The sequence below is a fragment of the Madurella fahalii genome, assembly GCF_045866475.1.
Source record: "Madurella fahalii IFM 68171 DNA, scaffold_2, whole genome shotgun sequence".
Taxonomy (NCBI): Eukaryota; Fungi; Ascomycota; class Sordariomycetes; order Sordariales; genus Madurella; species Madurella fahalii.
Window position 1 is genome coordinate 2,582,940 of NW_027263972.1, and position 26,959 is coordinate 2,609,898.

A 26,959-nucleotide genomic window follows, 5' to 3' on the forward strand; every position below is an offset into this window, starting at 1 on the left:
TAACCCGCTATCTAAACCCACTCAACCTCCTCCCATCACTCAGTTTCTTCCCCTTCTTCAACGGACTTTTCTTGAAAGGCGATAGCCTCCCGCCGTACGCCCCAGGCAAGACCTGGGACTTTGGTTGCGATGGCGTGCCCTGCGACCCGGTCTCCTGAGAATGCGAGCCCACGCCCACGCCCAATCCCGATTCCCTCCGATACTCCCTCCGCAAAGGCGAACCCACAAACACCCTCGGCCTCGGCGACCCAACCTGCTGCGATGAAAATTCCCACGGCGGCTGACGCTGGCTTGGCTGGCTACTCGTCGCCAAAATCGTCGGCACCGGTTGCGACGACGCCAACGACGACCGTCCCAACCCCAACCCCAACCCAGTCTGGGAAAGCGACTGAGATCTCGGCTGAGAAGACGACTCCGCCATGCTCTCCTCCCCAGCACTGACCCCCCAAATCCGCTGCGACAACCTCTCCGCCCTCTTTCTCCTTGCCTCAATCTTCTTCCGCCTCCTGTTGATGGCATCCTCGGCATCAAGATCCTGCCCAGGTCTCCATGTGATATCATCCGGGTTGGTGCCCAGCTCCCAGGGGGTCAGGCCTAACGGCGGCTCGCCATGGGAGGAAAAGGCTGGCGAGGTGTCGATGATGGCGTACTTGCGCAGGCGGAGGGCTACGACGTCTACTTTCTCTGGTTCCTCTGTCTCTTGGCTATCCGTTTGTGCTACTTCGTTGCCTTTACCCTTGGACGAGCTGCTACTAGGAGCAGGGGCTATTTTGCCGGGGTTTGGTATTGCTAACGTGAGCTTTGGGGGAGAGGGTATGACAGGCGGGGAGCTCTGGAATGGTAGCGAGCTTGAAAATGGGGTTTCTATAACCTCGTTTTTGCCAGCTGCCGTTGTTGCTGTGGTGGTCGTCCAGGACTCCGGCAAGGCAGAGACTCCGATGTTGCTAAAGAACAACTCTGCAGCCATGGTTTGAAGAACTTTTTTGCGGCTCTGGCCGGAAGCAGCGTCTTTGCCTTTGCTTGGCTGTGGCTCGGGAAACATATTGCGAAGCCTCTCGACGAGGTCGTCAGGACCGAAATCGGGGAGCGGCCGGCGAGCCTCTGGTACGTAAGTCCACCCATCAGCACGCCGGTGCAACGCTTCCTGCTGGAAATCCCATTCGCGAGCAAGCCGGAGAAGGTCTCCAGGTCGATTGGACGCGATCAAATCCAATCTAGACATTGGTTAGCAAGTGCAGCTCAAGGGTCTCGGCACCGACACTCACAATGAACGTCTCGGCATGTATCCGTCTTCAGTTTCTCGCTCGATAGTCTCGCCAATAAAATGGAAATTATTGCCTTCCGCAGAAGACGTCAACCCGTCCACAGCCCCAGCTGCCAGCCCTCCCATTGCTGACAAGCGTTGGGCAACAAGCGTAAAGTCAGTGCAAGGGTTGATCCCGACTCTCAGGTCCTCCAACGATAGCAACCAAAGCCCCTTCTTCCCAAAAACAGCTCTCTCGTCAAACTCGTCCGGCACGGTAAACGCGCTGGTCAGGGTCTGTAACAACTTGATCCGCCGTTTGCTGCTGTCGTCTAGAGAAGTCCGAATATCAGGAAGCGGCACCGAAATACCGGGCTCATCAGACCAGACGCAGAGCGCACTGTGAACATCTAAATCGTGACCGAGCGTCAGGAGCTGGAAAAATCTCAGTCTCGCCTTTCTCATCGCGCGGCCCGCCGCCGAACTCGGTTCTTCTGTTCCTATTCGGCGTCCAACAGGGAGCATGTCCAAACCAACAAAACTGGATGGAATCTGCAGTGTGATCAAGTCGCGGTGGTATCGCACTGGCGTGCCAGGGTCTGGGTGGATGAACCAAAAGACTGTCATCTCGGTGTCTTTGGTGGACCGAACGCAGACGAAGCAGGCCATCTGGTCGTTGATGTAGGCCCCCGGCGAAACGTCCAACTGAAGCGTTGGATCATTTATGTCTTTTTGGTGAGGGCAGGAGACAAGAACATCCAGGGACACCGTATTGTTTTCCCCCCTTCTTGCTGCTACCCACACTAGACTTGTGCTTGTGAGGATGAATGCCTGGGAATTGTCGATCCGAGAGGGGGCCACGCCCAAGATCCGATGGACGTCGTTGGGCAGTACCATGTGGGTGATCGGCTGCAAGCTTCTGGTGGCGAGATCAAATAAATGTAGCGATTTGGCACTGGACAGCAAGAATAGTCGTTGTCGCGGACGTCGTAGCTCAACCTGGCCCGCCTCACCAGACCCGTGGAAATGCACGGAAGGGCTCCTCGTGCGGCTCGCAGAACGGCTGGACGCTTTGGAGATTTCCTGCTCCAATGACAAGCACAGAATCCTGTGTGGATGTGGTACGGTGACAGGGTTGGACGGCAGCTTTGGGATGGATCCCAAAACGCTGTTCCCGCACATTCTCATGACGGGCACCAGCCTCTTTGGTCGTGCGCTTCGAAGGCCGGTAATATCCCACAGACTCCAGTAGCCGCACTGGTCGATGATGACTAGCTGGGGCATGTCCATTTCGGGATACCGGAAGAAACAAACATCTGATTGCAGCGTCCCTCCGGTACGCTCACAGGGTATCGTAAACAGCGGGTTGGCAAATATTTGACTGACAACAGGACGGCGGGAAGCTTGCACCGAGTTACCGGCTGTTGGCATGGGTATAGCCCTCAACTCAGGCTCATAGAGGGTAGTTGAGCTGCCATTCTGAACTAGAAGCCATCGAATCGGGTCGTGCTTTCGGGGGTCAACAGCAAACTTGATCAACGAAATTGGGACACCGTCTTGGCACCATTCCCCTTCGAGCCGTAGGTTTGGGGAATGGAGCCGAACCTTGATGTCCGCCTCGGTCCAAGCCCATTCCTCGGGGGAGAGGCTGATAAACCGGAGAACATTTCCGGCTACACCAGACGGAACGGCCAACACTGGATATCCCTTGATGGCTGCTTCCACGTCTCTCAGGTCGGATATCTCTCCTACCGAGAACAGGGGTCCCGTGTCTGTGGGTGCTGGCCGCCTTTTCGCCTCGGCGCTGGCGATTTCTTCCAGCAGTAACGACTCAACATCCTCACTGTCGATCGAGGCTTCTGGTAGATGTTCTAGCAGCCAGTACTCTTGCGATCTGGCAACCTGAACCGGGCCCATATCACTTGGCTGAGGACCTGCATCCTTGGCAGGGGTGTGCCAGGGCGTGAAGGGCGTTACTTGCCTAAAGTGAGGCGCTTTGGGCTGTCAGTGCTGGGCTAGAGAGTCGAGCCAGAGGCTGTAGACTCACTCTCCTCTTTAGCACGGTTCCTGCGAAGTTGCCCAATGCCATGGTCGCCTTGCGCCGGGGTGTATGTTAATCGTCCAATGATGCCGTCCGACCGAGCGTGGCGAGCCTGGTTGCGGTCGGCGGGCTGGCCAACCCTCTGCTTGTCATCCATTTGGGCCTATTGTAACGGAAAACCGAAAAGATGGGTCGCTCGGGATCATTCTCCCAGCGGTGAGTGAAAGGCGTTTTTGGCGTTGTTCCAGCGAAAAAGAAATATCGTCGTAAGATTAGCTATTATGACTGGGACGAAGCTCGCAACGTTGAGTGTAAATCAGAAGCAGTCCGACAGTGATAGTGCTTTTGCGCTAGTTTAACTAAGCAAACAGGCTAGAAGAACTTCCAGCCGCTTCCGTTGAATGGTTTAAGAAAGTATTTCAACGTCGAAGTTGAAGGCGCAAGCAAACGGCAGGGGAACATCTTAGTGGGACGGGAAGCATATCCACCAGTGAGCGTTCGGCATGTGGGTCCAACCGCCGCCTCTTGGCGCAAGATTCCCTGGGAAACCCGCCGAAGTAGAAAGTGGATAAACAACACCAAAGCTGGGCCCGCCACTACCATCATCATTCACATTATCGCGAGCGCAACAATTCCCCATTTCAGCTGCAGCATCGAACCCGATACACCGCACGACGAATCGGACGATTGATCACTTAAATGGCTTCGGCATTCGAGCCCTCAATGTCAACCAGTCGACCGCCACTGGGGGCCCCGTCCCTCGCGGACACGCTGCCCAACATCAACTTTGGCTTCGACGAACTGCGCGACCGCATGGCCAAGTTCACAGCCAAATTCGACGCCTTTATTGAGCAAGGGCGCAAGCGCGTCCTGGAGGAGAGGAACCAGTTCCACATGAACGTGGCCGAGTTGCAAGGTAGACCGACCCCCTTTCAGCTGTCGCAATTGAGCCCAGCTTCTGACCAGAGCCTCGAAACCACAGAGGACCAGCGCATGAAGAAAAAGGACATCGAAATCCTCCAACTCAAAACCAACACGTACCAGCAGACGATGGCCAAGGAAGCCGCCGAGACGCGCGAGATGCAGAGCGCCATCGCCTCCCTCACCGCGCAGCGCGACCGGCAGGCGGCGGCGCGGGACGCCCTCAAGGAGCAGATCGCGGCGACGCAAAAGGACATTGACGCACGGCTGGCGGCGCAGCGGGCGCACCAGGCGCAGCTCGAGGCGCAGGCGCGGTTCAACGTGCCCGAGCTCGATTTTTGGGTTACGAACCTGTGCCTACGCATCGAGGGCGCCGGGGTCGAGGACCGCCTCAAGTTTGTCTACACGCACGTCGACGAGAAGAACTGGGAACGCGAGGCCTGGTTCGAGCTGAGCACGGGGAGCCGCGACTACGATGTGCGGCATTGCCGGCCGAAGCTGGAGCGGGAGAAGGTCGAGAAGGTGCTTGAGCGTGTCAATGAGACGCGGGAGCTGGCGACGCTGCTGAAGGGAATGAGGGAGCTGTTTGTCGAGGCTATGCGGTCGTGAGAAGGGTTTCATTTTTGTGGCGTTGGATGGGGAGTTCTGGATTGCATGATACCTGTGATGAGAGGGCGAAATGAGGGTTAAGTTTAGGAGGCTCTAGTGCGACGCTTTCTACGTATGACTTCTAAGATGGACGCCTATGATATGATGTAGAAAAAGAAATATTATTGCCCTGTTTGCCTGTTGATAGAGGGTGACACAGATTCTATTCACTTTGCTTGTGGCGAGCCCTGCCCTGTCCCGCCTTTGCTCAGGCGCGACGTCTCGTGAAGCCCCGCCAATTAAACATGCAACGCGCATCGCGGGGCGACTTCATCCAAGCTACTCAAAGTCTCACTGAAAGCCATCAGTCGCTAAAATGCCGCCCAACGAGCGAACTGAAAAGCAGGCTGCTGCTCAACAGGCAGTGGACATTCTACACGAGATTGCCACCATTCTAGTAAGTAATTGTCGAGAAACCCTCAGCACAGCGCTTAGAGCGGAACGACTGGGATGACTGACTGTCAACACGCAGAACTGCCACCTCGACCGCCGCACCCTGTCCATCTGCATCTCTATGATTGAGAATGGAGTGAATCCTGAGGCGCTAGCGGTAAGCAAACGGACGCTTTCCTGCCTATATTCATGCCCACACATGCCATCGTTCCCGTATATTCTTTTCACATCTCCTTTGCCCGGTCTCTCATTCGCACATACATACTTATCCGCCTTTCCGTCTAGACTGTAATCAAGGAATTGCGCCGCGAAGGCCAAGAAGCCCAGATCGAACGAGCGACGGCCGCAGCAGCCGCCGCATCCTCAACTCGAAGAAGATAAACCTGGCCACCGTGTTATCGCCGCCATCCCTTTATCTGGCGGGTTATGCGAGGGCTACCCACGGCTTGAATTGCCATCCCGAGCTCAGACTCGCAGACGCCTTGCTCTAGTTTGTCAGCCTTCTCGTCATCTGTCTATCTAATCACCGCTCCTCTTCCTCTCGGCCTTGCCTGGCTAATATGGCTATCCGACGCGTGGAGGTGTTATCAGGTTACGATAAGGCAGCCTCGTGAACAGCCTGCCGTCTAGGGCGACGGACATCTATGTTCGCTCAGATAAGACACAGTTCAGTGAATGGGATATAGTGATGGCTCTGCCTCGTCTGCTCTATCACCAAATGCAACCGTGGATGGATTACTCTATCCAACTAACCATGTAAATGCAATCCCAAAGAGTCAAGCAACATCGATGCCACCCCGTCCCATTCCGAGTTCAAACCTCTTACCAAACTCCTGCGATCAGAATGCCAGCCCCATCAGCCCTAGTCATGCAATGGTAATCCCCATCCTATCTGCCGCATCCACCCTTGACGAAAACAGGCGCCGTCCTAGGCTGTAAGCCGATATCCTCCCAAAGGCAACGCGGCCTGTTGAAGATCCAAAAGAACAGTATCCCAAACACCCTTTCTCATCCCATGATTCGATCAGTTCAACGATGGCCCAATAGAACAATCTCATCCTCCTCGTCATCGTCATCTTCTTCACAATCCTCTTCCTCCTCCTCCTCTGAGCTTTCCTCTTCCTCTTCGTCAACCCCGGCAGCACTTTCCGCCGAAGTGACTCCGTTCCCACGATCAAGATGATCCCTGCCCCAAAACAGATCAAGCAGATCGTCTTCATCATCGTCATCATCGTCTTCCTCGTCATCCTCCTCCTCCTCCACCTCGGAACTACGCGAGAAGTCCGCCGCACCGGGACCGGTCTCGAGGAAATCCCTCAAGGGAAGCATCTGCGACGCAAAAGCCGACGGAAACGCCACGCCCCCTTCCCTCAACCCCTCCATCACCCTCTGCCATTCCCTCTCGCTCACCCCCAGACCCCCTTCGCGCATCTCCCTCTGCACCCCTTCCCTGTGGGCTCCCTCTACATCCCCGCCGCCGCCAACACCACCACCACCACCCCGCGGCATACCCACCAGCTGCAACTGGGTGGTATTGTACGACTGGCACACGGAGCACTTGAGGCCGAGCCAGTGGTAGGCGGTCTGGCTCTTGGCGCGGCAGTCGTTGCACGAGATGATGGCGCGGGCGTCGCGGTACTCGGCGGGCATGGGCTGGGTGAGGATGGCGAGGTCGTGGGTGCGGAAGCGGTACTCCATGTTGACGCAGCTCTTGCTGCACAGCGGGCACCGGTACGACGTCTTCATGTGCTCCTGGAAGCAGTGCCGGTGGATGCTGTGCCCGCACGGCATCGCCACGACGGGCCGCGTCGAGTTGAACAGGTAGTCGCCGCAGATGGGGCAGTCGCAGTCGGTCGAACGCTCGACGCACTTGTGCGGCGACAACGTGGAGATGCAGGTCATGCATTTCTAATTTGGGTTGGGTTTTTTTTAGTTTAAAGAAAGGAATGCAGGAGGAAGCGGAGGAGGAAGAGGAGGAGAAGGGGAGGAGGAGAATAAGGAGGAGAAGAGGAGGAAGAAAAGTGTTGTTTTACGCACCTTGCAGTGGAAGAAATCTTTGCCCAACCCCTGGCCTACCCGGCACAACCCGCAGTCCGGGCAGTGGTAGATGGGCTTGTTGGGGTCGTCGTTCCAGAGCTTGCAGATGCCACAGTAGTAGTAGGCGGCCGATTGCCCGCACCTGACGCATGAGTCGGACGCCCGCTGGGCGCACCCGCAGAGCATGCAGAGCATGTGCTTTGTCTGCTTACGCGGGAGGACGTGGTCCTCGGCCGCGTCGTGGCAGAAGCGGCAGGTGTACCACCGCTCGCAGTCGGCGCATTGGAGCTTGACGTTGCGCCGGTAGTGCTCGCAGCCGAGGGCCCGCCGCCCGCCGCTCTCCTCGCTCTCCTCACTCTCCTCCACCCGCACCTCTCCGGCTTGCAATTCCCGCTCGCCGGCGGGGGTCGCGTCCGGGGCGAACGTAGGGGCGATGTCCTCTTCGGTCAGCGGGAGGTCGAGCGGGCCTGACCCATCGCCGAGGGGGTTCCAGAACTTGAGAACATGCAAAGGCCCGGTAGGTTCAGGGTGCTCCAGCGCCTCCGATACACTCCGGCTTGTTGGCGACTCTGGCCTCATGCTGGCCAAGGCTGTCCCCGGGACTTGCTGGGATTTTGTATATTTCTCCATCAAGAGCTGGTGCATCAACTGCGCCTTGAGGTTCTCCCGGACATCCATCGCCTGGATAGCCCGGAGTTTCCGCCGAAGATCCCCCATGCCGTCATCTTCCGGCAACGGAGTCGCCCTGGAGCCCATCGGCCATGTGGCCCGGGCAGCGGGGCTCGCCTGCTCATCCCGGGGGGGATTGTGCAGTTGGCGGTTCGGTTCGGCGGCGGCGGAGGAGGAGGAGCTCGGGCTTGAATCTGCTGGGGTGTCGTTCCCTGGCGCGGACCGTAGACCGTCTCGGCTCGGCGATGGCGGAATGGTAGCTGCAGACCGATCCGACGGCGTTTCTTGGCTCCGGCGGTGCGCTGTAGGTGGATCCGGTATCCTCGCGTCCTCATCCCCTTCCAGAATTGCGGCGCCAGTCGACGCCGTCCTTCGGCGTTGCAATGCGGGAGGCTCTTCGGCGGCGAACCCCGCTGAGAAGCGGCGGGCTTGGCGGAGGACGGGCGTGATGATGAAGTCGGAGACCAACGAAGACATCGCAAAGCATCGGCTACGTCGGGTGGTAATCTTCAGGGGGGGATGCTTTCGTTGGTGTGCGACGGGCGAACCTGGAAGGAGTTAAAGAGCAGACGGCTCAGCCATATGCTTTCTCCAACATCCCGATCGGCACTGTCATTGGCGAGCCCATGTCGTGAAGTCGCCCGATCATAGGTGCCTGGACGCATTAGTTGCGCCAAGCACAGTCCAGGATCCCACAGTGTTTTCACCAGCCCCACTCATCCTTAGTGCGCTTGGCAGGGGCGATTCAGGTGGACTCTGGTCCTTTCTGAGCTGTCTATGTACCTTAGTGAGAGAAGACCCTCACTGTGTTTTGTTAGATATTCGTATATCCCTCCTCTCAGGATGCTGACAGCATTCGCCTCGATTTTATATATTTATTTTCTTCCTAAGAAGGAAAGGAGCATATTTTGTTGACGATGTTGAGAAAGAACCGTGGAACGTCAGAGCATCAGACTCTGTGGGCTCGCCGCCAGACACCGAGATCCTGGCCGTCTATGACAACAGTAGAGGGCGGGAACTTGTATGCAAAAAGCACAGGCAGGTCGTAGTCAAAGGCCAGTAGTGTAGTATAAGATCAAAGAGTGGTTGATTGGGAACCAAGTTGTCGTTAAGTGATGGAACAGATGGTGGGCCCCATGCTGCCCATGGTCGCCATACTACTAGTCCCGACGACACGGAAGCCAAGAACGGGGCAATTCTTGGCCTGCAAGTCCTAACCGTTGGAAAAACTATTGCCTGGGCGGGTCCAGCGACTGTGACACGTTGATTACGCTGATGCAGAGTTGAACAACTCCAGGTCCAGATGTATGCGTATATGCACTCAGGCACCACCCGCTATGGGCGAAGAAACTAAGTAATTAACTCAGCTTGTGCGCCAGTTCTTGTTCCCTACCCTCTCTCGTCGTCGACTCCTCAGCCGCCATAGCCGGCAACTCTATGCGAAAATCCCCTTTGACCCCCAGATGGTCCGTCACCCAGCCTTTTTCAAGGTGCCGCGAACGAATCAGCTCCTCACGATCCGCCTCGCTCTCGACCTCGACGTCCATGCCAAACGTCCCAAAGCCTGATACCGCAAGGCCTCCGCAAAAGAGAATTTTGTCCATCCGGCTCAGCCCGAATCGTTCTCGCTGCGAATGCCCAGCCATCTGACCCCAGGTCATTCCCGACTCGGCGCCCTCCTGTCCTCCGGTCTCGAGATACGCATCCTTGAGACCGTTTTCGGCATGCAGTGTCTGGTCAAACGGCTCGATTGCGTTGAGATCACCGGCGAGAACCCCAGCGTGGGCCTGGCGCAGATATCTGGCCGCCGTGGAGAGCTGAGACGGCCGCTTCGGTGGGTAGGCTTTGAGCGACTCGAGGTGAGTGGCACAGAGGCGGAGCGTCTTATCCTGCGGCAGGACGACATCAACAAAAAGAGCATCGCGTTGCATTGACGTTCTCTCGTAATGAACGCGGAAGACGCGTTTGATTGGCATGGACTTGGGGACCAGCATGCACGTGCCTAGGTATTGAGACCTGGTGAGTCGCCCGAGTTTGTGATGCCGCGGCTGAGTGGTAGGCACGTCGCCGCTGGGGACTCACCATAGCCCTGAAGCTCCCAATTTTCAGCCGAGAGATCGGTCATGTTGTAATGCCGCCTCACCCAGTCCGTCGATCCGATCAGCTCCAGGTCTGAGTCCACCATCTCGTTCAGCATAATGACGCTCTCGCCGGTCCGCCCGGTGACAAGAGAATCAAGATGCTGCAGCGCAGCTTTCATGCGCGCATCTGCCAGCGGCCGCATGAAATCTATGTTCCAGGACAGGACCGAGAATGAGAGAGGCACTCCGGTGGCTGGAGGGTTTGCCAACGCCTGTGTCCCTATTGGATGCCAGGCGTCATTAATGAAGGTGAAATAGGCCTGAGGTGCTGGCTCGCCGCGCTGCCACCCCTGCTGGATGCTTTGGAGGGAGAGCATCATCATGATGTTGCGTCTTTGACTGGACTGTCTGCCGCGTGCGTTAAGAGGGTTGTAGGAGCCTCTTTATCAGCTCTGGCATTACGAGCCCGACTGTCTAATTGCAGGCGGCGAGGTGCTGTTGCGGAGTGCCTGATATGTTGAGATGCTGAGATCAGGCAATGCTTCAGATGTTCCTCCTTTTACATCAGGTGTAGGGCTCCACCTCATGAGCGGGCAATGTGTAAAGTATGTAGTAGTCGGCAACGCGGCACAGATTTGATTGGTTAAGGTGCGAGTGCCGCTTGGGACTAGGCCGTTGTATTCCGCTGTTTACTGCCTGCACCCGCCTCAAATCATATTGAGGTCCATGATTCCATCGACGGAGCGAAATCTACGAGTAAACCGCTGCCATCACTGCATGATCCGTGGACACAGCTAAGATGCTTTTTGCAGACTTTGAATACCCTACAATAGACGAGCGGCTATGCTTGCGATTCCGCAGCCCTATTAGGTAATTACCCATATCTGAAGCTCGGTTCCCTATTAATCAAGTCTGCGTGTGTGACACTGCAGGGAGCGAAAAGGGGGCTCACGAAGAGAGCGTTGATAGGAGGAAAGAAGAGGAATGTATGCCGTGTTCTGATCCTAGTATGTGGGAGACTTTGAGCGGTATATATACAAAAGAGATCCCCTGCAGCAAACTGCGCTCTAACTCTTAGCAGTGCTAAACCCTTTCAGATCGCAATAGCGTGGAATTGGCCATGATCTCTACCCGAATGTGCCGCCAAGTCATATTGGGCTTCTCATAGATGTCTTTTCAATGCTAGCTATGGAACAGTTATGGTGGGAATGAGGAATCCCACTTTTACGCTGCCACGCTTAGGGGCTTCACTCCGTGGAGCGTCATGATTAACCTCTCTAGAATGTCCTTAACACTCCGATGTGTGGTGTAAGTGACTGTACGCTCATCGTAGTGCTCACCGACGCAGGGTATTGGGTATTGCGTTACAAAGAAGAAGAAAGAAAGAAAAGGCTCACTACTTGTTTCCCACCCACAGTGGCCGTAAGAACCCGCCCAATTACTATGGCCAACAGCGGTAAACACCAAAGCCACGGCGGGAAGCGAGAAGGGACTGTCTCCGTTCCGGACATGCCAAAGACTATCAGGGTATGTGGGGATGTGTCAGCCTGGCGGCAAACTGTGTGTTTCCACGTTCACAGAGGATGTTCGATCACAACCTTCTCGAGGCTGTACTTTCCTTCGGCGCTCCGCCTCATCGCGTCTAGCGACTCCCTCGCGCCCTTTACAGCCGTGATATTAGGGGAACCGACATACTTTCCCTTGCCGTAGTTCGCTGTTACCCAAGCCATGACTTTCGCCTGCATCCCATACCAGGCCTCCGGATCTGCCATCCTGACCAATTCCAGCGGACTCTCGTGGTCCCGCGTCGCGAAGCACAGTTTGTACCGTAAGTCCTCCCGCACCGGCAACACACACGCTAGCTTGACATCCTGATCTTTCTTTCCGTCGTTCGATATACTCGCCGCTGTCAACCCGGGGCAGCTCTTCTTAAAGTCGTCGCCTTCGGTGAGGCTCCCGACGCCGGCCGCGTCAAAGGCATGGCGGACCGACTTCCCAGAGCCTCGTATCGCTTCCCTGATCTGCTCAACGACGTCGTCGGCTTTGTAATCGAAGCAGTGGTCCGCGCCTAGGACCTTTAGTATCTCGTGGTGTTTGGCGCTCGCCGTCACAAAGATGGGGCCGTGGCCGGCAGCCTTGGCGAGCTGCACGGCTGCGACGCCGACCGAGGACCCGCCGCCCCAGATCAGCAAGCCCTGCGACTCGGAGCCGCCCCGGACACCGGCTCCCGGGAACGCAAGACCGAGGAGGTTGAAGAGTCCGTCAGCGGCGGTCATGGTCATGACGGGCAGCGAGGCAGCCTCACGTAGGCCGAGACTCCCCGCCGATGGGATTCTGTGCCAGAAGGGGCTGGCCGTCATGGCGTAGTCCTGGTGTGCGCCCATATACAGCGGGCGGTTTGGGCCGGGGCGGTTCAGGCCAAAGATCTTATCACCGGGCTTGAAGGGGGAGCTGGGCCCGGCCTCAAGGACCTCGCCTGACATTTCGTAGCCCGCGACAGAGGAGTGGAAGCCGACCGCGCCATGCTTGATGTCGGCTGGGTTGATGCCCGAGTACTCCACGCGAAGGAGAGACTGGACCCCCGTAGGTCGGTACCGCTCCGCGATGTCTTTTAAGATGGGTCCGTCAAGCGAGAGAAAGATGACTGTTCTTGTCAAATCTGCCATGGCGAGGATAGAGGAGGTGGGGGATCGGATGGAGGATCGTAACCGAATTGCAGTGCCGCCCCGTAACCGTCTATTTGATATCTCGGGAGACTTGACGCTTTGAGATTTGAGAGCAGCCGGCACAAGCCCCCGACGGGGCACACGATAGGTATTCTTCCCGGCAGCCCCGGGAGCACCTGTTTGATATCTTGGGAGACTTTGCGCTCGGAAAGAGTATCCGTCCGCAACAGGCCCGTTACCGGCATCTTTCCCAGCAACCGGCTGACAAATCAAATTATCCGGGGGCTAGGACGATAACAAAAGTGTAACATGCATTGACCTCGCAGCATTGGGGATGTGGAAATACAGCAATTTTCGGACTTTACCAACGGGCAAGTATTCAAGCAGTGTTTGCGCAAGCAAGTCAACCTTCTACCGCAACATCTTGCTCACCAGTTCCCTGATTGGAGTGAATGTAAGTGGCCTATGGCTTTGGTACCTCCCTTGTTGGCTTGCAGTCGGTGGCGGGCCATCGTTGAATGGCACAGATGGACAGATCAGGCGTGCACCCCAAGCTCCAGACACTAGGGATATTCATTATTTACGTCTCTACTACAATATCTACAGTAATGATCTCGAACATACTGTTGCACCTACGCGGGATGGCACGCTTTCCAATCAGCCATAGCGCAACCCCAGACCACCTCCACTCGCCCGGCACATGTACCTAGAAATAGCCATTTTGAAGGTGCTTCATTCTTCGGCGGGTTCGATGGCCTGCGGGTAGTAGAAGAGCTGGGTAGGGTCGAACTGTTTCTTTAGCTGCTTCAGGCGAGGTAGACTCTGCCTGTAGTAGACCTCCTGTGCCTGGGTCTGGTTCATGAGTGGATCGGCATAGTTGATATACATGCCCCACTGAGTCGTATTCAAGCCGTCGGTGAAGATCTTGACCCAGTCATCTAGAAAGGTAAAGCCGTCAGACGGGTAAGACCCCCATGCTCGATCATTGAACTGGTAGAGAAAGAGGCTTTGGTTCGGGTCGCGATATGCGAACGATGTTAGGTCTGCCGAGGCGTTTGTGATGGCTGAATTTGCACCCCCGAACATGTCTATCATGATGTACCAGGAACGTCTGTTTGACCTGGCCTCTTCGACCCAGTAGTCCGCGACCTTCTGCAGAACGCTGGTTGGGAGCGCCGAGGTGACCAAGCTCTTGGAGTAGAATGTCTCGGCCTAGTCATCCGTGTCAGTCTCTCAACACCCAGCCACAGTGGGTTATGCAACACAGGCTGAGGGAGGAACGCAATACCTGCTGGTACGGACCCGTGATGTCGATTTCCTCGCTGTAAGCATAGTGCGCAAACGCTTCCATCCACTCGTACTGCCGGACACCCGAAAGTGTTGAGTTCAGTTTGTCGAGGAGCGGCTGGATAGCGGTCTCTAGAGCCGATGAGTTGCCGTGGTACAATCCTTGCAGTTGGGTCTGCCACCCGTTGCCCAAAACTCGCATATTCAACTCCTTGGGCATGCCGGCCGTGAGCCAGGACTGGAGGTTCTCCCAGCCCGCCACGATCGCTGAAGCGTTCCGCCAAGGTAAGTTTACCTGGAACGCAGTGACTTGAGGCGGTGCGGGAAATGTCTTGAATCTGAAGGATGCCACGATCCCGAAGTTGGATCCGGCACCTCGGAGGGCCCAGAAGAGGTCCCGGTTCTCGGTGTCCGAAGCGTTCACCACGGTGGCGTTGGCGAGCACCACGGTCGCGCCGACTACCCAGTCCAGGGCGAGACCGTACGTGTGCGAACTGAAGCCAAAGCCGCCGTGTAGCACATGGCCGGAAACGCCAACCCTGTGTTAAGGGGTTTGACGTTAGAAGCGAAGCGGAGCGAGGGATGGACAGGGAGGGTTGACTGAAGGTTGTCTAACGTACCCCGGGCAGGTCCCATGGCTGAAAGCCCTCTTTCCCTGTTCGTAGAGGACCGTAGCGACGTGGCCTAGCCGTGCTCCTGGAGAGACTGTCGCAATTTGAGTGGCCGGGTCAAGAGTGACTTCGTTCATGCGATCGAGCTGCACAACAAGATGGCCATCCTCACCACCGAGACCGAAAGATGCATAGCTGTGCCCGCCAGATTTTGGGTTCACCTTTACTCCGGCCTTGGCAGCACAGGAGACAGCGGCCTGTATGTGCTCCACGGTAGTCGGGACCGCAATCGCAACAGGGGTATATGGAAGTCTCTGGTTGAATGGGTTGGCGTCGACCTCCCAATCGGCTGAACCCGGTGTGTCAACCGGGACTTCGGCGGCGTTTAGGCAGTCGTCAATTGCGGCTCTTTTGGCGTGTGGATTGGTAGCGGCAAGGGCCGTGGCCGTGGCGCCAAGCAGGAACGCGATCCTCATTGCAACGGTGTACTAGTATCCTTAGGCAGGCCGAGTATGTACGCCCACGGACCCTTAAGAAGAAGGTTACACATACCCGTTTCCCTGGAGAAGAGAGAGGTGGGTGAGTAAGTTCTATAAGCTCCAAGGAAGCGCCAAGGACATGTTCGCCATAACCAAGCACCTCTGTTGAGATCGCGACATGATACCCTCACCGGCATACGCGGAACACCGTACCGAATTAGCCACGGGGCGATACCGAAGATATCCCAATGCTGGGTAAAATGTAACCTTCGCTAACACTAAGCCGACGGCGATGTCGGCCGGCCCGCCGACGCTCCTGGACGCATGTTTCAAATAGAGATCGATGTCAACATCGAACCGACGAACCTTGGCATTTAGGAAGTTCTGTTACAAGCGAACCAATGAGCGGCCATACTAGACGCAAGACATTCCCGAATTAAGATGGAGAGTACCTCTGTAGACAAATCGCAAAAGTTCTCGGTTGAGGAAATACCGGGCTGCCTAATAGGTACACGAGGTAACTACTGGAAAACAGTATTAGGTAATAAGTAAAATGGTGTAGTGTTTGATCCACTTCGGGACATTTGTGACACCAAAAACAACACCGTATTAACTACCTCACTCTTTTCCCTTGCGGCCTTTCCAGGATCGCTTGTCCAAGCAACAATGAAGTTGTCGTGGGCATTCACATGCCTCTGAACCGCAACTATGGTCATATGCGAGGCTGGGATGGGTCAAATACAAGTGCGATGTTGACAGCTAATTAACTTGTATGGCCGCCATGTCGAAGGCTGAAACGACGGCCACGACAAAAATTGCTCTCCTCTAGTGGCGATGATGACGAATACTAAAAATGGACATCCGAGGAGAAGCTCGCCCTCAGTGAGTGCATCAAGTGCGGGATGACTCGAACCTGAGAAAAGGTGGAGCGGTGGATGTGAAGCATCTCGCCTAAATCGTTTCTAGGCCTTGTGAAAGCGGTGCACGATGCCACACGCGGTTGCGGAGAGATCAAACGCGGCCTGGCGGCTACGGAGGGGGGGGACACTTAGTCGAACGCGCAAGGGGGAGAATATAAGTTGGCCACTACCACCTAGCCCACAAAGACCTACACGGAGGAAGGGGGGGTCCGGGAGCCGGTAACAGGGGAGGTTCGCTTTCCAGCCAAATCCAATGTTAAGTGTTTTGCGGACTAGATCGTCTTCTGCAATAGCTTGACAACTACTTCGTACTTGATACCTGTTCCGCCATAGCCCCTCCCCACCGTGGCGCCCATTCCTGCCAAGTTGCAACATCCGGGTCGATAACGGGGGTATTACGAAGCAGATTGGCGACCGCCTCTTGCCGATTCATTTCCACTACCCGCAGCGGCGTGCATCCATGCCAATCTTCAGCTTTCAGGCTAACCCTGCCCGTATCAAGCAACAGTTTGATAACTTTCTCGTGGCCATTCTTGGCTGCCATATGTAGCGCTGTCGATCCGTTTCAAGACCTAGCTTGCGGTTCAACCTTGCCAATATCAAGAAGCAGCTTAACAACCGCCGCGTGCCCGTTTGACGCCGCCCGCCACAGCGCCACCCGCCCATTCAACGAATGATCCAGATGAACCTTGCCGGTATCAAGAAGTAGCTTGACAACCGCCTCGTGTCCGCCCCGCGCCGCCAAAGATAACGCCGTCAGTCTATCCGATCTTTTCGGATTCATAGCGTTCAGGTCCACCTTGCTGGTTTCCAAGAGCAGCTTCACAACCACTTCATCCCCGTTCTTCGCCGCCAGCCACAGCGCTCTCTGTCCATCCCACCCCGAGTCTGGAACGCCCGGATTGACCCCGTCAGCATCTGCAAACAGTTTAACAACTGCCTCATGGTTGTTCTGTACTGCCAACCATAGTGCCGTCTGTCTCTCCCACCACAAATCCGTAGGGACCGGGTTATTAATGCCAGTGCTGAGAAGTAGCTTCACAACCGCCTTATGCCCGTTTCCTGCTGCCAAGCATAGCAGTGCGCGTCGGCCCTTCTCCTCAATAAGTTGAATTACTGCTTTCAGCTCCTTCGTGTCCTCCTTTCCTGGACGGTTGTAACCTGGGTCAGTCAACTCTGGGTCTTTAAGGTTTTCTAATCCCTTCTCAAGAGCCGCCGTTTCTTTTTGAAGATTGCTCACTGCAGCCCCATATCTTTTCATCTCTTCCAATACCCGTCTCACGTTCCGTAACCTGGTGGCCGTGCGAAGACAATCTCCCAGCCTGGCCTTTGAACACTCTGGCACTCGGTCATCCAGTATGTCATCGGCGACGTCTTCGTCTTGCGGTCTGTGTGGATCCATATCCCAGTCCCAGACAAGGAGAAAGTCATGCGGGAAGGCTGTTGTCGACTGTGAAAATTCTAACCACTTGATATCACTAGTATTGCCGGTCGTAGCTTGTAGATAGTCTGTCGGGGTGGCTGCAATCGTTATAACCCCCCAATGAGCGCTGTATGGCCTGATGATTATAGGAATCGACGCTCCCTGCAGAAGGCAGATGACATCCCCTACCTGGATGGATTTCACTGAGGGCTGGAAAGTCCAGCGAGAGCTCCGTGTTCTGCCCGCGCCGGAACGGCTAGGTAAATCCGTCCAAGTAATGCCGGCGCGCTGTCCGTCTTCCCAGTCAGCACGTTCCTCGACCCAAGACACCTCGCCAAGAATGCGGTCCTTGCCGTGAATGACAGCAACCTCCGTATCATCCCAAGCGTCTACACGCAGCTGTTGGGAGAGAACGAAGTAGATAAGTTTCTCGAAGAGCCGACCCCACGAAATATTGTAGTTGGCCGCTAATACTGCTTCGACGGGATCATCAGAGCTCATACAGAGCAGGGCGTAAACCTTATCACGTGGGATCCGTGGCTTAGCGGGTGTGGTACATCTCTATCAGCTCACGTAGAGGGCGAATGCCAAGAGTGAAGTTGCCCGGCCGGCCCGTCTCGTGTCTGGACCGGAAGGCTGCGCTCCTAATGAGAAAGGACACCGAATTGATTAGGATCGGCAGGTCGGGGTCGGATTTATAGGGCAGCTTCAACGCAGCCAGGCCCGAACAAAACGCGAATCCGTCAATCTCGGCAGAGCCACACTTGATCAGAACATGGCGAGCCGCGGCAACCTCTTGAAGTACCTACGTCAAATCTGTCAACATGGTCTCATTTTCTTTACTCCGATTATTTGTTTCCTTACCCAGATGCGCTTAAACCATTGTCGTCGAAGCAGTGCAAGGATACCATCCTCATTGACTGAGGGTTTTGGGGACGTGTCGCGCGCGGTGCGTATATCTTCGAGCGCTTCATCGCTCCCGTCGGCCGCCTCTCCAAGCCAAACGATTGCGCGGCTTGCTTTGGCATAGATCTTCGCCATGGCCTGGACCTGGTGTCCTTTTTCGTCCGGGTCTTCTTGGTTGATGCAAACGGCATCTATCCACATGGTCCGTTCGATGGAGTCATCTTGAAGACGTAACAGCGCTGCGTAGAGGTTTGATCCGACGGCTAAGCGGCATTTGTTTATGGAGATGGAGAAAGGTTTGTCGCCGGAGCCCCACACGTAGGATAGAGCCTCGTATGGGCGAGTGCCTCCTGAGCCCAACTCGGTGCAGAAGAGTCGGCATCGTATGTGGAAGGGTTTTCCTTTATGCGGCAAAAGCTGAAGCAAGCGAATCTGACCAGGCCGTAAGGGAGAATAGCGATACGTATTCTTCACGGGTGCGATTAGCGTCGTTCTGGGATATCGCGGGAGAGTGGAAAATACTAGGAAGAATGGCGCCTACCCCTCCCGGCTTAAGTTTTGGCCCATGTTCGCAATTCTGCGCCTGTGGCATTTCCTCAACTCGTCTTCGGCCCAATGTTGCGATGCCTCTAACATAAAAAGGAGGAGGATGGTGTGCTAAAGCTAGAAAGAGTGAGTTATCAGGCATTCGTTGCCGATAACGCAAGTGCGAGGAGGAGATCCGTAGAGTCAAACGTTCGATTTCGTGCGAGCGAGTTGGGCAAGCCCATCACGGCGCATCTGCAGCCAATCACAGACCCCAGCTCCCGCTACCCAGAGCACTCATGGCAGACCCTTCCGCAACCTCGTACTGTACAAGTTGATAGCTGCGCCGGCCGACCCGAAGAATCACTCGAGTAGTTTCGTATCAATGAGGTGGTATTTCCGTTAATCGTCCTACTCAAGAGTGCGGTCTACCTTAAAAGACTTTAGATATTACATGTTATGGGACAGTGTTCGGAGGAGTCGGCCGTTTGCAGGAGAGGAGCGAGTCTGCGCGAACTAATTCGGATATATTCGCCGCCCACATGCGATCGCGGGACCCTTTTCCTTCGGGAACAATACCAAGCAACCTTGTTTGAACCTCAATTCTCGCGCCCGCCTGGTCAAAGAGAGGATGGTACGTAGCGCAAATCCATACCACCCATTCTGCTGGCCAATGTGGGGGTGGGGGAAACCCTTGAAACGACCATCCCATCGCCGAAGCGTAGGGCCAATCTGAGCGCGCATCACCCCATTTTGTATTACACAAGGTTCGAGGTTCATCCAAGCAATATGCGGCTGAGCCGCCTGCCCGCGAGGGGAAAGTTGCCCATGACTTTAGCTGTATCGCGGCATTTCCGAACATCGTCATGAGCTACACCCACGATATGAGCTGCGATTTCGAGACGCACACCAGCTCAACTTAACCCTGGGTAGAGACGATGAGGCTACTGAACACGTCTACCTTTCAACTCGAGACCTTCGGCTCCGAAAGGGCGCCCCCCCCCCCCCCCCCCTACGCCATCTCGTCTCACACATGGAGCACCGACGAGATCCTCTTCGAAGACGTCGGCGCTCGATCGGCAGGCCTACTCAGCATCGGTCTGGACATTCTTGCCCGCTCAGGTGACAGCGAAGGCAGTTTGCAGGTTGTGCTGGCCGCTACGAGCGTCGCGACGCGCATGTCCTGGGCCGCGGAGCGGGAGACGACGCGCGAGGAGGACCTCGCGTACTGCTTGCTAGGGCTTTTTGACGTCAACATGCCCCTGATGTATGGGGAGCGGAAGAAAGCCTTCCTTCGACTGCAGGAGCAGATCATAAATAAGTCAGACGATCAGTCGATCCTGGCTTGGGTCGGTGCTGGGCAGCTAGGGGCTTTTGCCTCCAGCCCGAGAGTGAAGTTTTTGTATGAGCTGTCGTGTCCACGATAGCGGGAGGCACTTCTAATTCCTCACGCAAGTATTCGCTTTGTTCATTGAACTCTTATATCCTACTACACAGTTACACCTATGTATTATAGTGATATGCGACTACTTGATATAGTGACCACCCGTCTGTGAGGACTTACTTCTTCGTCTATTCATCCTACCTAACCTAGAATTGATTTTGCCTTGTACTAGGTGTGGAACGTACCTTATTCTCCTGTGCGACTCACACCCACGACCCTGTCTCGCCCCTCCTGATAGACCGAGGTCGTAACAATTTATTAAGGAGTGCTTATTACAAGTGGTGGGTATAGGGAATAGGAAAACGTTTATAAGGTCGACGGATAGGAGGATAAGTTTATTGTTTTCAGATAGAGTAAATACACCAGGGGTAGAGTAAGCCAGTGGGAGGGAAGGAATAAGGGAAAGCTGGGCAGAGGAGTGGCACTGTAAGGGTAGAGGGAGGGCTGGGAGATAGGGTCTGCTTAATAAAGGAATAGGCTTAATTTTTCAACAGCTGGGCGACATTTTAGTGCGACTCGGCTTCCCCAGTAAGTGGAGATCCTAGACGCAGAATCAGTCTTTCTTTCGAGGAGGAACACCAGAGGTCGATACTCCGAGTGGTGAGGATTGCTAGCGGTCCAGGAGTAGTGGCTAGCCTGTCAGCACTCGGTTCAGATAATATTTTATTCAAGACAAATTGAAAGGCGAACTAGGACCGGTGGTTAAAGACTGAGAGGCTGGAGGCGCAGGTGATGGAGACTCGCAAGGCGCGTGGTGAAGCATATTTCGAGGTTAGGGGGCTTGTCTTCGTCGGTCTTTCCTTCAGTGTTAATTCGCATCTTGCATGCCTGAAGATAGGCAATACAACTCAAGTTAGCCCTCCCTCTCCCGTCCAAGGAATTACCAGTAGATGGTAGGTTACAAACATAACACGATGCGCCTTCCTTTCATGTTCGTTTCGCTTGGCCTTCCTCGGGGACATCGTTTCCTCTGACAGACGGCGACGCGGCAGAAGTATAGCTGCATTTGCTGATGCATGGCCGGTGACGGCGGGGAAGCTCCAAGTGGCGTCTAAATTGCGGTTGCCGGAGAGGATAGAGCAGCGCTATCTTCTGTCGGCGAGTTGGACTGGTCGTGTCGGGGTCGTGGACTGTGATGTGATCAGTGTTGTACCTAGTTAGGCTTATTCGGAGATCTGCAAGGAGCCTGGGGTCCGAGGATTGGGTTGAAGGGGTTGCCTGGGCCACTGTGGAGGAGGGGCGTGTCGAGGGGCCACGGTGTTCCGGTGGGAAAGGGTGACACCGGAGGCGCCGGGTAGGTCCGGGAGCTTGAGGTGGTCATCAGGCATCTAGAGAGTCTCATATTCGATGATGCCTCCCATTGTGACCTGTTAGCGCTGGAATGAAAGGTAGTATGTCATTGAAAACAAGGCGTGGCTGCCTTGAGTACAGACCGATCGACAGGCTACCCACCGCTACCGCATGAATTCACAGAGCCTTCCTTCATTGAGCCTCACATTTCCTATTTTTCTCCGTGGAAGGGTTTCTGGGTTGCCCGGCTTGCTCGCCGACCGGCGGTGCGTGGCCGCGGCGCTCTCTCAGACCTTGACTCACCAGACCCTCTCGAACGCCACGCCTCCGGGAAGCAGGGCACCATTCTTTTGGAGATCAGAGTTGGGCGGTATCCAGGCTAATAGGAATCAATTCCCAGGAAATAAGCTATGGTGGCTGTGTTCGGCGAATTTAACCTGTTTCCTCTAATTGCCCAGAGAAATAGGCGTTGAACTGCAGTGGGAGAAGTGCGGCTGAGAGCTTCGCAGTGAAAAATATATTCTTATTCAAATGCTTCTGTTGAGACTTGGTCTCTCTCGGATATGGTTCCAATCCCTCTATGCGCCATTAGCGTGTCGATCCGATTATAAAGCCGTAAAAATTATAAGAATGTTGCAATTAACAGTAGGGTCTGTTGCTGGACTTATTTCCGCCTTATTCTTCATTCGTAAGTGATCCTGAATCCGCATTTCCCGTTATCTGGCGGGGCGCAAAAAATAACTATTTAGTTCGCATCTCGGCACCTACCGTTCTGGTTTTTATTCTTTCTGGGCTTCTCAACAACAGAAATCCCGCTATAACCTGGTAAGCCGGGTTTCAGATCCCGAGTCTTGCATCTATCCTTATGTTTCACGTCAATGGTCTCAATTCCTACCACCTTCTAACGCCGGTAACGACATTTCAGGACCGTCGCTGGCCAAGCCTTCCAAGGATCATATTGGCCATTTCTCCTTCGGAGCGACAGTTTCTATCATCATGGTGTCCACGAACCAGTTCGACTTTTGCTTGTGCTTATGCCTGCCATGTCCACCTTGATCGCCATCGCTGGGATCATCACTCCTATTGGCCTCTACCGGGTTTTGGACCAGCTACCTGCTACGAAAGCCCAGTTCCAGGTTGGGCTCGATTCGTCAGCCTTTGGTTATGGGACTCCTCCGAGGAGCGGCGCGCCATTTTCCCGGCGTTGCGGGGGTGGCACCGGGGTCGTCTTGCCGAGCATCTGCCCAGTTTGGAACGCTAGCTCGACTGAGACCAATAACACTACGGGAGAATCGGTGCGGAATTCTGGCAAGTCTTACATTATCACTATCCCGGAGAGTATCATAAAAGCTTACTCCAGTGGGACCCTGGATTCTCCCACAATCTCTGGTTTTTTTGACATCCAGTACCGACACTATATGACGGCAATGGATCCCCGAATAAGTAATGGCTCTGGTTACCAGATGGGCCTTTTCCGTTTTGTGGAGAGCTTGATACTGGACACTGGCTTTCGCGTCATCGAAGGCCTTGTTGTTGACCTAAACGACGGCGGGGTCGGTTTCAGGAACCACAGCTTACCTCTAGGCTTCCCCAATGGTGTTTCCTGGTCTGAGGATCTGTTATTCATCGAGCCCGAAACTGTCTGTGTCGATACGAACCTAGCGCTGGAATACACCATGGCCACCATGACCATCGATGACCCAATGGGTAAGACGGTTACAGATCACATGGTCACAGACCGAGGAGGGTTTTCGCAGTTGAAGGACCACGAGCCCATGGATGCCGCTTCTGATTTAGCCAATGATGCACAGCAGTCCCCAGGCCTTTACCCACGGGGGTACAGGGCTACATGGCTGCCGAACCTCTACGCCGCGCTATATCTCAATGTTAGCAACCATGGCAGAAACGACTCGACGAGATACTATTACGATTCTCATATGGGAAAGGCATTTCCCCTTCCGGCGTCGACGTTAGATGCAGATATGTATTCCGGAGCGATGCCTGCGGCCCGCATTGACACCATTTATGGACGGTACCTGGGAATCCTCCCGCTCGAGCTTCTGAAAAATTCCAACCTTTTGCCCCCCCCCCCCCCCCCCCCCCCCTCGATATATTCCTGCCTCCGAAAACCCTTTTAACATCACGATGGAAAACTTTTCGAGCATATGTAAGTGCGATCCAGCAACATAGGAATATTGCACAAGGTGCTAATGGCCTTTTATTATTATTATTAACAGTACGTTAGGACCATGCCAAGATACTGGAACAGTGACCAATATCTCAACCATTATGATCTGGTGTGGCTTGATGCACGGAGCACCGCGTCGCCGGGATGGCGGCTCCGACTCCCTGCTTGAGAGCGGAAGCCAGTGGACCCAGCCAATCTATTCGTGCGCGAGCGCCGTGAAGGCCAAAGTTAAGACGGTTTCGTTCACGTACAACAGAACGACCAGCGCCGGCAGTGCCAATAACCCAGACAAGCCCCACTCCCTCGCCGGTCTTTCCGTCACCGAGATCAAGGAAAAGACATACAATGGTCAAGACCCGGCGCCCTTGTGGGGCGTAGAACAGACGTACCATACGAGCCGGGAGGAGTCGACCTCATCTAGGGTCTACTGTCTCTTCACGGCACAAATCATGCGTCGCTCCCGTTAGCTACCTCACACCGGATCTCCATGGTCCAAAAGAGCTCCCTATACCTACCAGTCTCGATCGCCGGAGGCCTACAGTCGCTGTACAACATGGACAACCTGGCGGTCTCTAAGTTCTACGCTGAATGCATGCGGGCCGCCTACGCCGTGAGCAGTGGGCGGATCCAAAACTCGCGCGTCGATTACACCGGGCAGTCCAACATCGCCATGCTCACAAAATGGCAGGGCGTCACGCGGCCAGCTCCCACGGCGGGTAGATTTATTGATCTCATATGGACCGACTATGCCGCTTCTCTCGTCGTGGGCACCAAGGGCTTGCATGATGTGCCGACATCATCTACGAAAATGACGCCCCTTGTCACTCCGATGGTGTTGGCCGTGCAGGATGATTACCTGTACGGCATACCTGCCATGCTAGTCGGCTTAGGATTTCTGCTCCTGGTGCTGGCCGCTCTGGCAATGATGCTGCTGCTCCGCCACAACATTGACAGGCTGCGGCTGCGTATACAGCAGACCTCGTCAGGGCGCATTTTTACAACGCTCCTCAATATATTGAGGGCAGCAGTTTTAATATTAGTGCGAAGATGTGGGCGAAGGAAATGGGAGATGTTGTGATCGAGCCATCTGAAAGGGCGATAAGCTCAAATCGTACAATTGAGTCCCAGAGGGGCGGGACATCACCGTCACCGTCGGGCGCAGGATGCTGAATAAGAGAGGCTGCGTTGCCATCCATTCGGTTATCGGAGGCAGGCGGGATGAACTCCGTTGCAGTACAGCGGCGTTTCCCTCTGCCTGTGCTGGAACAGGCCAGAGATCGTTTAAAAGGACGGCTCGGTGAGCGTACCATCTCCTCTTAGTAGGTATCGTCCGGTGTCACAGTAGTGTTATCGGATTCTGTCACCAGGATGTTTGGATGGACACCCTCTATGATGAAATTAAACTCGAGCGCATTGACAGAGCTTGTATACTCCATCATTGTTGTTAGATTGCACCCTGAAATGTTGGAGAGGAGCGGCATACGGGAGAATATAGTAGCATGTACTTTGGAGTGGCGGGTCAATGTTTTTTTGTATGTCTTTGGTCGATTTTATCATATCCCCACCCTCAGTCTTCTGGGAAGGAACAGGCGCATTTGCGGGTGCGCTACCTTGATGTTGGCCTCCTTGGGTCGTGCGCACCACCACGACGTGCTCCGGCAACATGGTGTTTCGGGATACCAGCGGTAGGTAGCCGACGACCTGGTCCTGCTCGTTCTTGAGTTCAGCCTGCACTCGGTGCAGACGACGGCAGCAGATTGCGCAAAACTCGGGCTGCGGGTGGGCATCGTCGCCATGGGCGGTGTGGGAATCAAAGTTCCCAGCGTCCATCGTAGTTATCGTGACCTAAAAAAACAGTAGGCGTGTTAGTTGGTAACTGGCGCAATTGAAGAGCGTTGGAGATCATACAGGGTATCTGACTTCTCAAGGACTCCGCAGCGGAATTCTCTTGCAGAATTCGTGAGGCTAGGTAAGGTACATGAAATTTAGCACCCCGTTGGGTTAATGATAAGACAGTATGAAAATCAGGTAGTGGGTCCGGATGAAGTGAATCGAATGCCGTTGCCCGCGTTATTCTTGCGCCTCCTCTTTTGCTCTCTTCCCACATGTTGGGTGCCCACTTCCCCGTGTCAGCACTGTCCGGCCTTCCTTTGCTTCCCTCAGGCTATCCGTAGAATCACCAGTCATCGTTTCCATAGATCAGCTATGCGGAAAATCTTTTCCATTTTTTTCTTTAGAGCTTTGCTCTCTCGCCGCCCTGCCGCCATCCTCAGTCGACCCAGAATGGCGATCACCCATCGCTCGTTCCTCCCTGTGGTTCTACCCTGCGCCCAGCTTCGAAGGATGCGCTGCTTTGATCATCATGCGACAAGCCAAGGACGACGACGAGTACGATGACATACTCAGATGTCGTGAAACTCTTGTTCTGCTTTCAGACATGATTGCGAATACTCAAACCTCGGGGGCAGCTCAACAGGTATAACCATAACTCCAGTCGTCTCCTCTCCCTGACGACTCTGGTCCTCAGCCGCCTCAGTATGCGCCTCCAGGGCGGTGTTGTTGCCCTCCGCCTGAGCAGTCAGAGCCACCTCAATAGCGCCCTCAAAAATCTCGTTGGGGTCGCGGAGAAGATACAGGTAGTGAGTGAGTGGCACCTCAACGATGTCTGCTAGTGGTGCCCCATTGATATCGTGCAGGAGAAATAGGTCCATGAGGTCATTGGTTGGTAGCTTATGAGGGCTGAAGACGGAAGGTCGACGATCTGATGTGCAGACGAGATCCTGGCAGCTTTTTATACTCCTGTCCGGTGTGCTGCGTTTTTTAAGTTTTGATGCCCCTACTACATGGTTTCGTGGCTGCGTTCAGCCAATCAAAGATAAGCTTCAATATGGTACAGCAAACCTTAGCAAGTTGACTGCAATGTTGAGTCTGAAGATAAAGGTTTCCTCACAGCCGCAAGGCAAACCCTTGCACTGCTATCGACGATTCCAGGACATGATCCATGATCCACCTATAGTATCAGACATGACAGTGGGAGATGCTTGATGTTGGCTCTCACCGAGGTGGAGCAACGCCATCGATGACTGCGTCCCGGTGAAAGAAAAAAGAAAAAAGAATGGTCCAAGCTTTCCAGGATGGGGCGGCCGAACCAAAACATCCAAAGCCATGATCCCCAATGTTCACGACA

The 26,959-nt window shown here is 54.9% G+C and overlaps 11 protein-coding genes across 11 annotated transcripts; 4 read left to right on the forward strand and 7 right to left on the reverse strand.

Annotated features, from left to right (window-relative positions):
- Nucleotides 1–7: 7 nt before the first annotated feature.
- On the reverse strand, nucleotides 8–3,441 carry MFIFM68171_03509 (RRN6 beta-propeller domain-containing protein; the record flags this gene model as incomplete). Its single annotated transcript, XM_071058930.1, has 3 exons — nucleotides 8–1,214; nucleotides 1,266–3,237; nucleotides 3,291–3,441. The coding sequence occupies 3 exons, from the start codon at nucleotides 3,439–3,441 to the stop codon at nucleotides 8–10; spliced, it is 3,330 nt and encodes a 1,109-aa protein (XP_070915031.1).
- A 542-nt stretch (nucleotides 3,442–3,983) lies between these two features.
- SPC25 (kinetochore-associated Ndc80 complex subunit spc25) lies at nucleotides 3,984–4,814 on the forward strand (the record flags this gene model as incomplete). Its single annotated transcript, XM_071058931.1, has 2 exons — nucleotides 3,984–4,200; nucleotides 4,267–4,814. 2 exons carry the CDS (start codon nucleotides 3,984–3,986, stop codon nucleotides 4,812–4,814), a joined length of 765 nt encoding a protein of 254 aa, XP_070915032.1.
- Nucleotides 4,815–5,169: 355 nt separating this feature from the next.
- Nucleotides 5,170–5,627, forward strand: MFIFM68171_03511 (Mitotic-spindle organizing protein 1; the record flags this gene model as incomplete). The annotated part of the gene is made up of 3 exons (XM_071058932.1): nucleotides 5,170–5,250; nucleotides 5,326–5,403; nucleotides 5,532–5,627. 3 exons carry the CDS (start codon nucleotides 5,170–5,172, stop codon nucleotides 5,625–5,627), a joined length of 255 nt encoding a protein of 84 aa, XP_070915033.1.
- A 648-nt stretch (nucleotides 5,628–6,275) lies between these two features.
- On the reverse strand, nucleotides 6,276–8,429 carry MFIFM68171_03512 (RING finger and CHY zinc finger domain-containing protein 1; the record flags this gene model as incomplete). Its single annotated transcript, XM_071058933.1, has 2 exons — nucleotides 6,276–7,154; nucleotides 7,284–8,429. 2 exons carry the CDS (start codon nucleotides 8,427–8,429, stop codon nucleotides 6,276–6,278), a joined length of 2,025 nt encoding a protein of 674 aa, XP_070915034.1.
- An 881-nt stretch (nucleotides 8,430–9,310) lies between these two features.
- Nucleotides 9,311–10,416, reverse strand: MFIFM68171_03513 (uncharacterized protein; the record flags this gene model as incomplete). The annotated part of the gene is made up of 2 exons (XM_071058934.1): nucleotides 9,311–9,954; nucleotides 10,035–10,416. 2 exons carry the CDS (start codon nucleotides 10,414–10,416, stop codon nucleotides 9,311–9,313), a joined length of 1,026 nt encoding a protein of 341 aa, XP_070915035.1.
- A 1,191-nt stretch (nucleotides 10,417–11,607) lies between these two features.
- On the reverse strand, nucleotides 11,608–12,699 carry MFIFM68171_03514 (Trans-enoyl reductase fsdC; the record flags this gene model as incomplete). Its single annotated transcript, XM_071058935.1, has 1 exon — nucleotides 11,608–12,699. The coding sequence occupies one exon, from the start codon at nucleotides 12,697–12,699 to the stop codon at nucleotides 11,608–11,610; it is 1,092 nt and encodes a 363-aa protein (XP_070915036.1).
- A 732-nt stretch (nucleotides 12,700–13,431) lies between these two features.
- MFIFM68171_03515 (Glucooligosaccharide oxidase) lies at nucleotides 13,432–15,073 on the reverse strand (the record flags this gene model as incomplete). The annotated part of the gene is made up of 3 exons (XM_071058936.1): nucleotides 13,432–13,911; nucleotides 13,988–14,525; nucleotides 14,607–15,073. The coding sequence occupies 3 exons, from the start codon at nucleotides 15,071–15,073 to the stop codon at nucleotides 13,432–13,434; spliced, it is 1,485 nt and encodes a 494-aa protein (XP_070915037.1).
- Nucleotides 15,074–16,561: 1,488 nt separating this feature from the next.
- Nucleotides 16,562–17,398, reverse strand: MFIFM68171_03516 (uncharacterized protein; the record flags this gene model as incomplete). The annotated part of the gene is made up of 1 exon (XM_071058937.1): nucleotides 16,562–17,398. One exon carries the CDS (start codon nucleotides 17,396–17,398, stop codon nucleotides 16,562–16,564), a length of 837 nt encoding a protein of 278 aa, XP_070915038.1.
- Nucleotides 17,399–19,788: 2,390 nt separating this feature from the next.
- MFIFM68171_03517 (uncharacterized protein) lies at nucleotides 19,789–20,277 on the forward strand (the record flags this gene model as incomplete). Its single annotated transcript, XM_071058938.1, has 1 exon — nucleotides 19,789–20,277. One exon carries the CDS (start codon nucleotides 19,789–19,791, stop codon nucleotides 20,275–20,277), a length of 489 nt encoding a protein of 162 aa, XP_070915039.1.
- Nucleotides 20,278–22,214: 1,937 nt separating this feature from the next.
- On the forward strand, nucleotides 22,215–24,850 carry MFIFM68171_03518 (uncharacterized protein; the record flags this gene model as incomplete). Its single annotated transcript, XM_071058939.1, has 5 exons — nucleotides 22,215–22,272; nucleotides 22,334–22,409; nucleotides 22,510–23,291; nucleotides 23,830–24,234; nucleotides 24,291–24,850. 5 exons carry the CDS (start codon nucleotides 22,215–22,217, stop codon nucleotides 24,848–24,850), a joined length of 1,881 nt encoding a protein of 626 aa, XP_070915040.1.
- Nucleotides 24,851–26,174: 1,324 nt separating this feature from the next.
- MFIFM68171_03519 (uncharacterized protein) lies at nucleotides 26,175–26,483 on the reverse strand (the record flags this gene model as incomplete). The annotated part of the gene is made up of 1 exon (XM_071058940.1): nucleotides 26,175–26,483. The coding sequence occupies one exon, from the start codon at nucleotides 26,481–26,483 to the stop codon at nucleotides 26,175–26,177; it is 309 nt and encodes a 102-aa protein (XP_070915041.1).
- Between the last annotated feature and the right edge of the window lie 476 nt (nucleotides 26,484–26,959).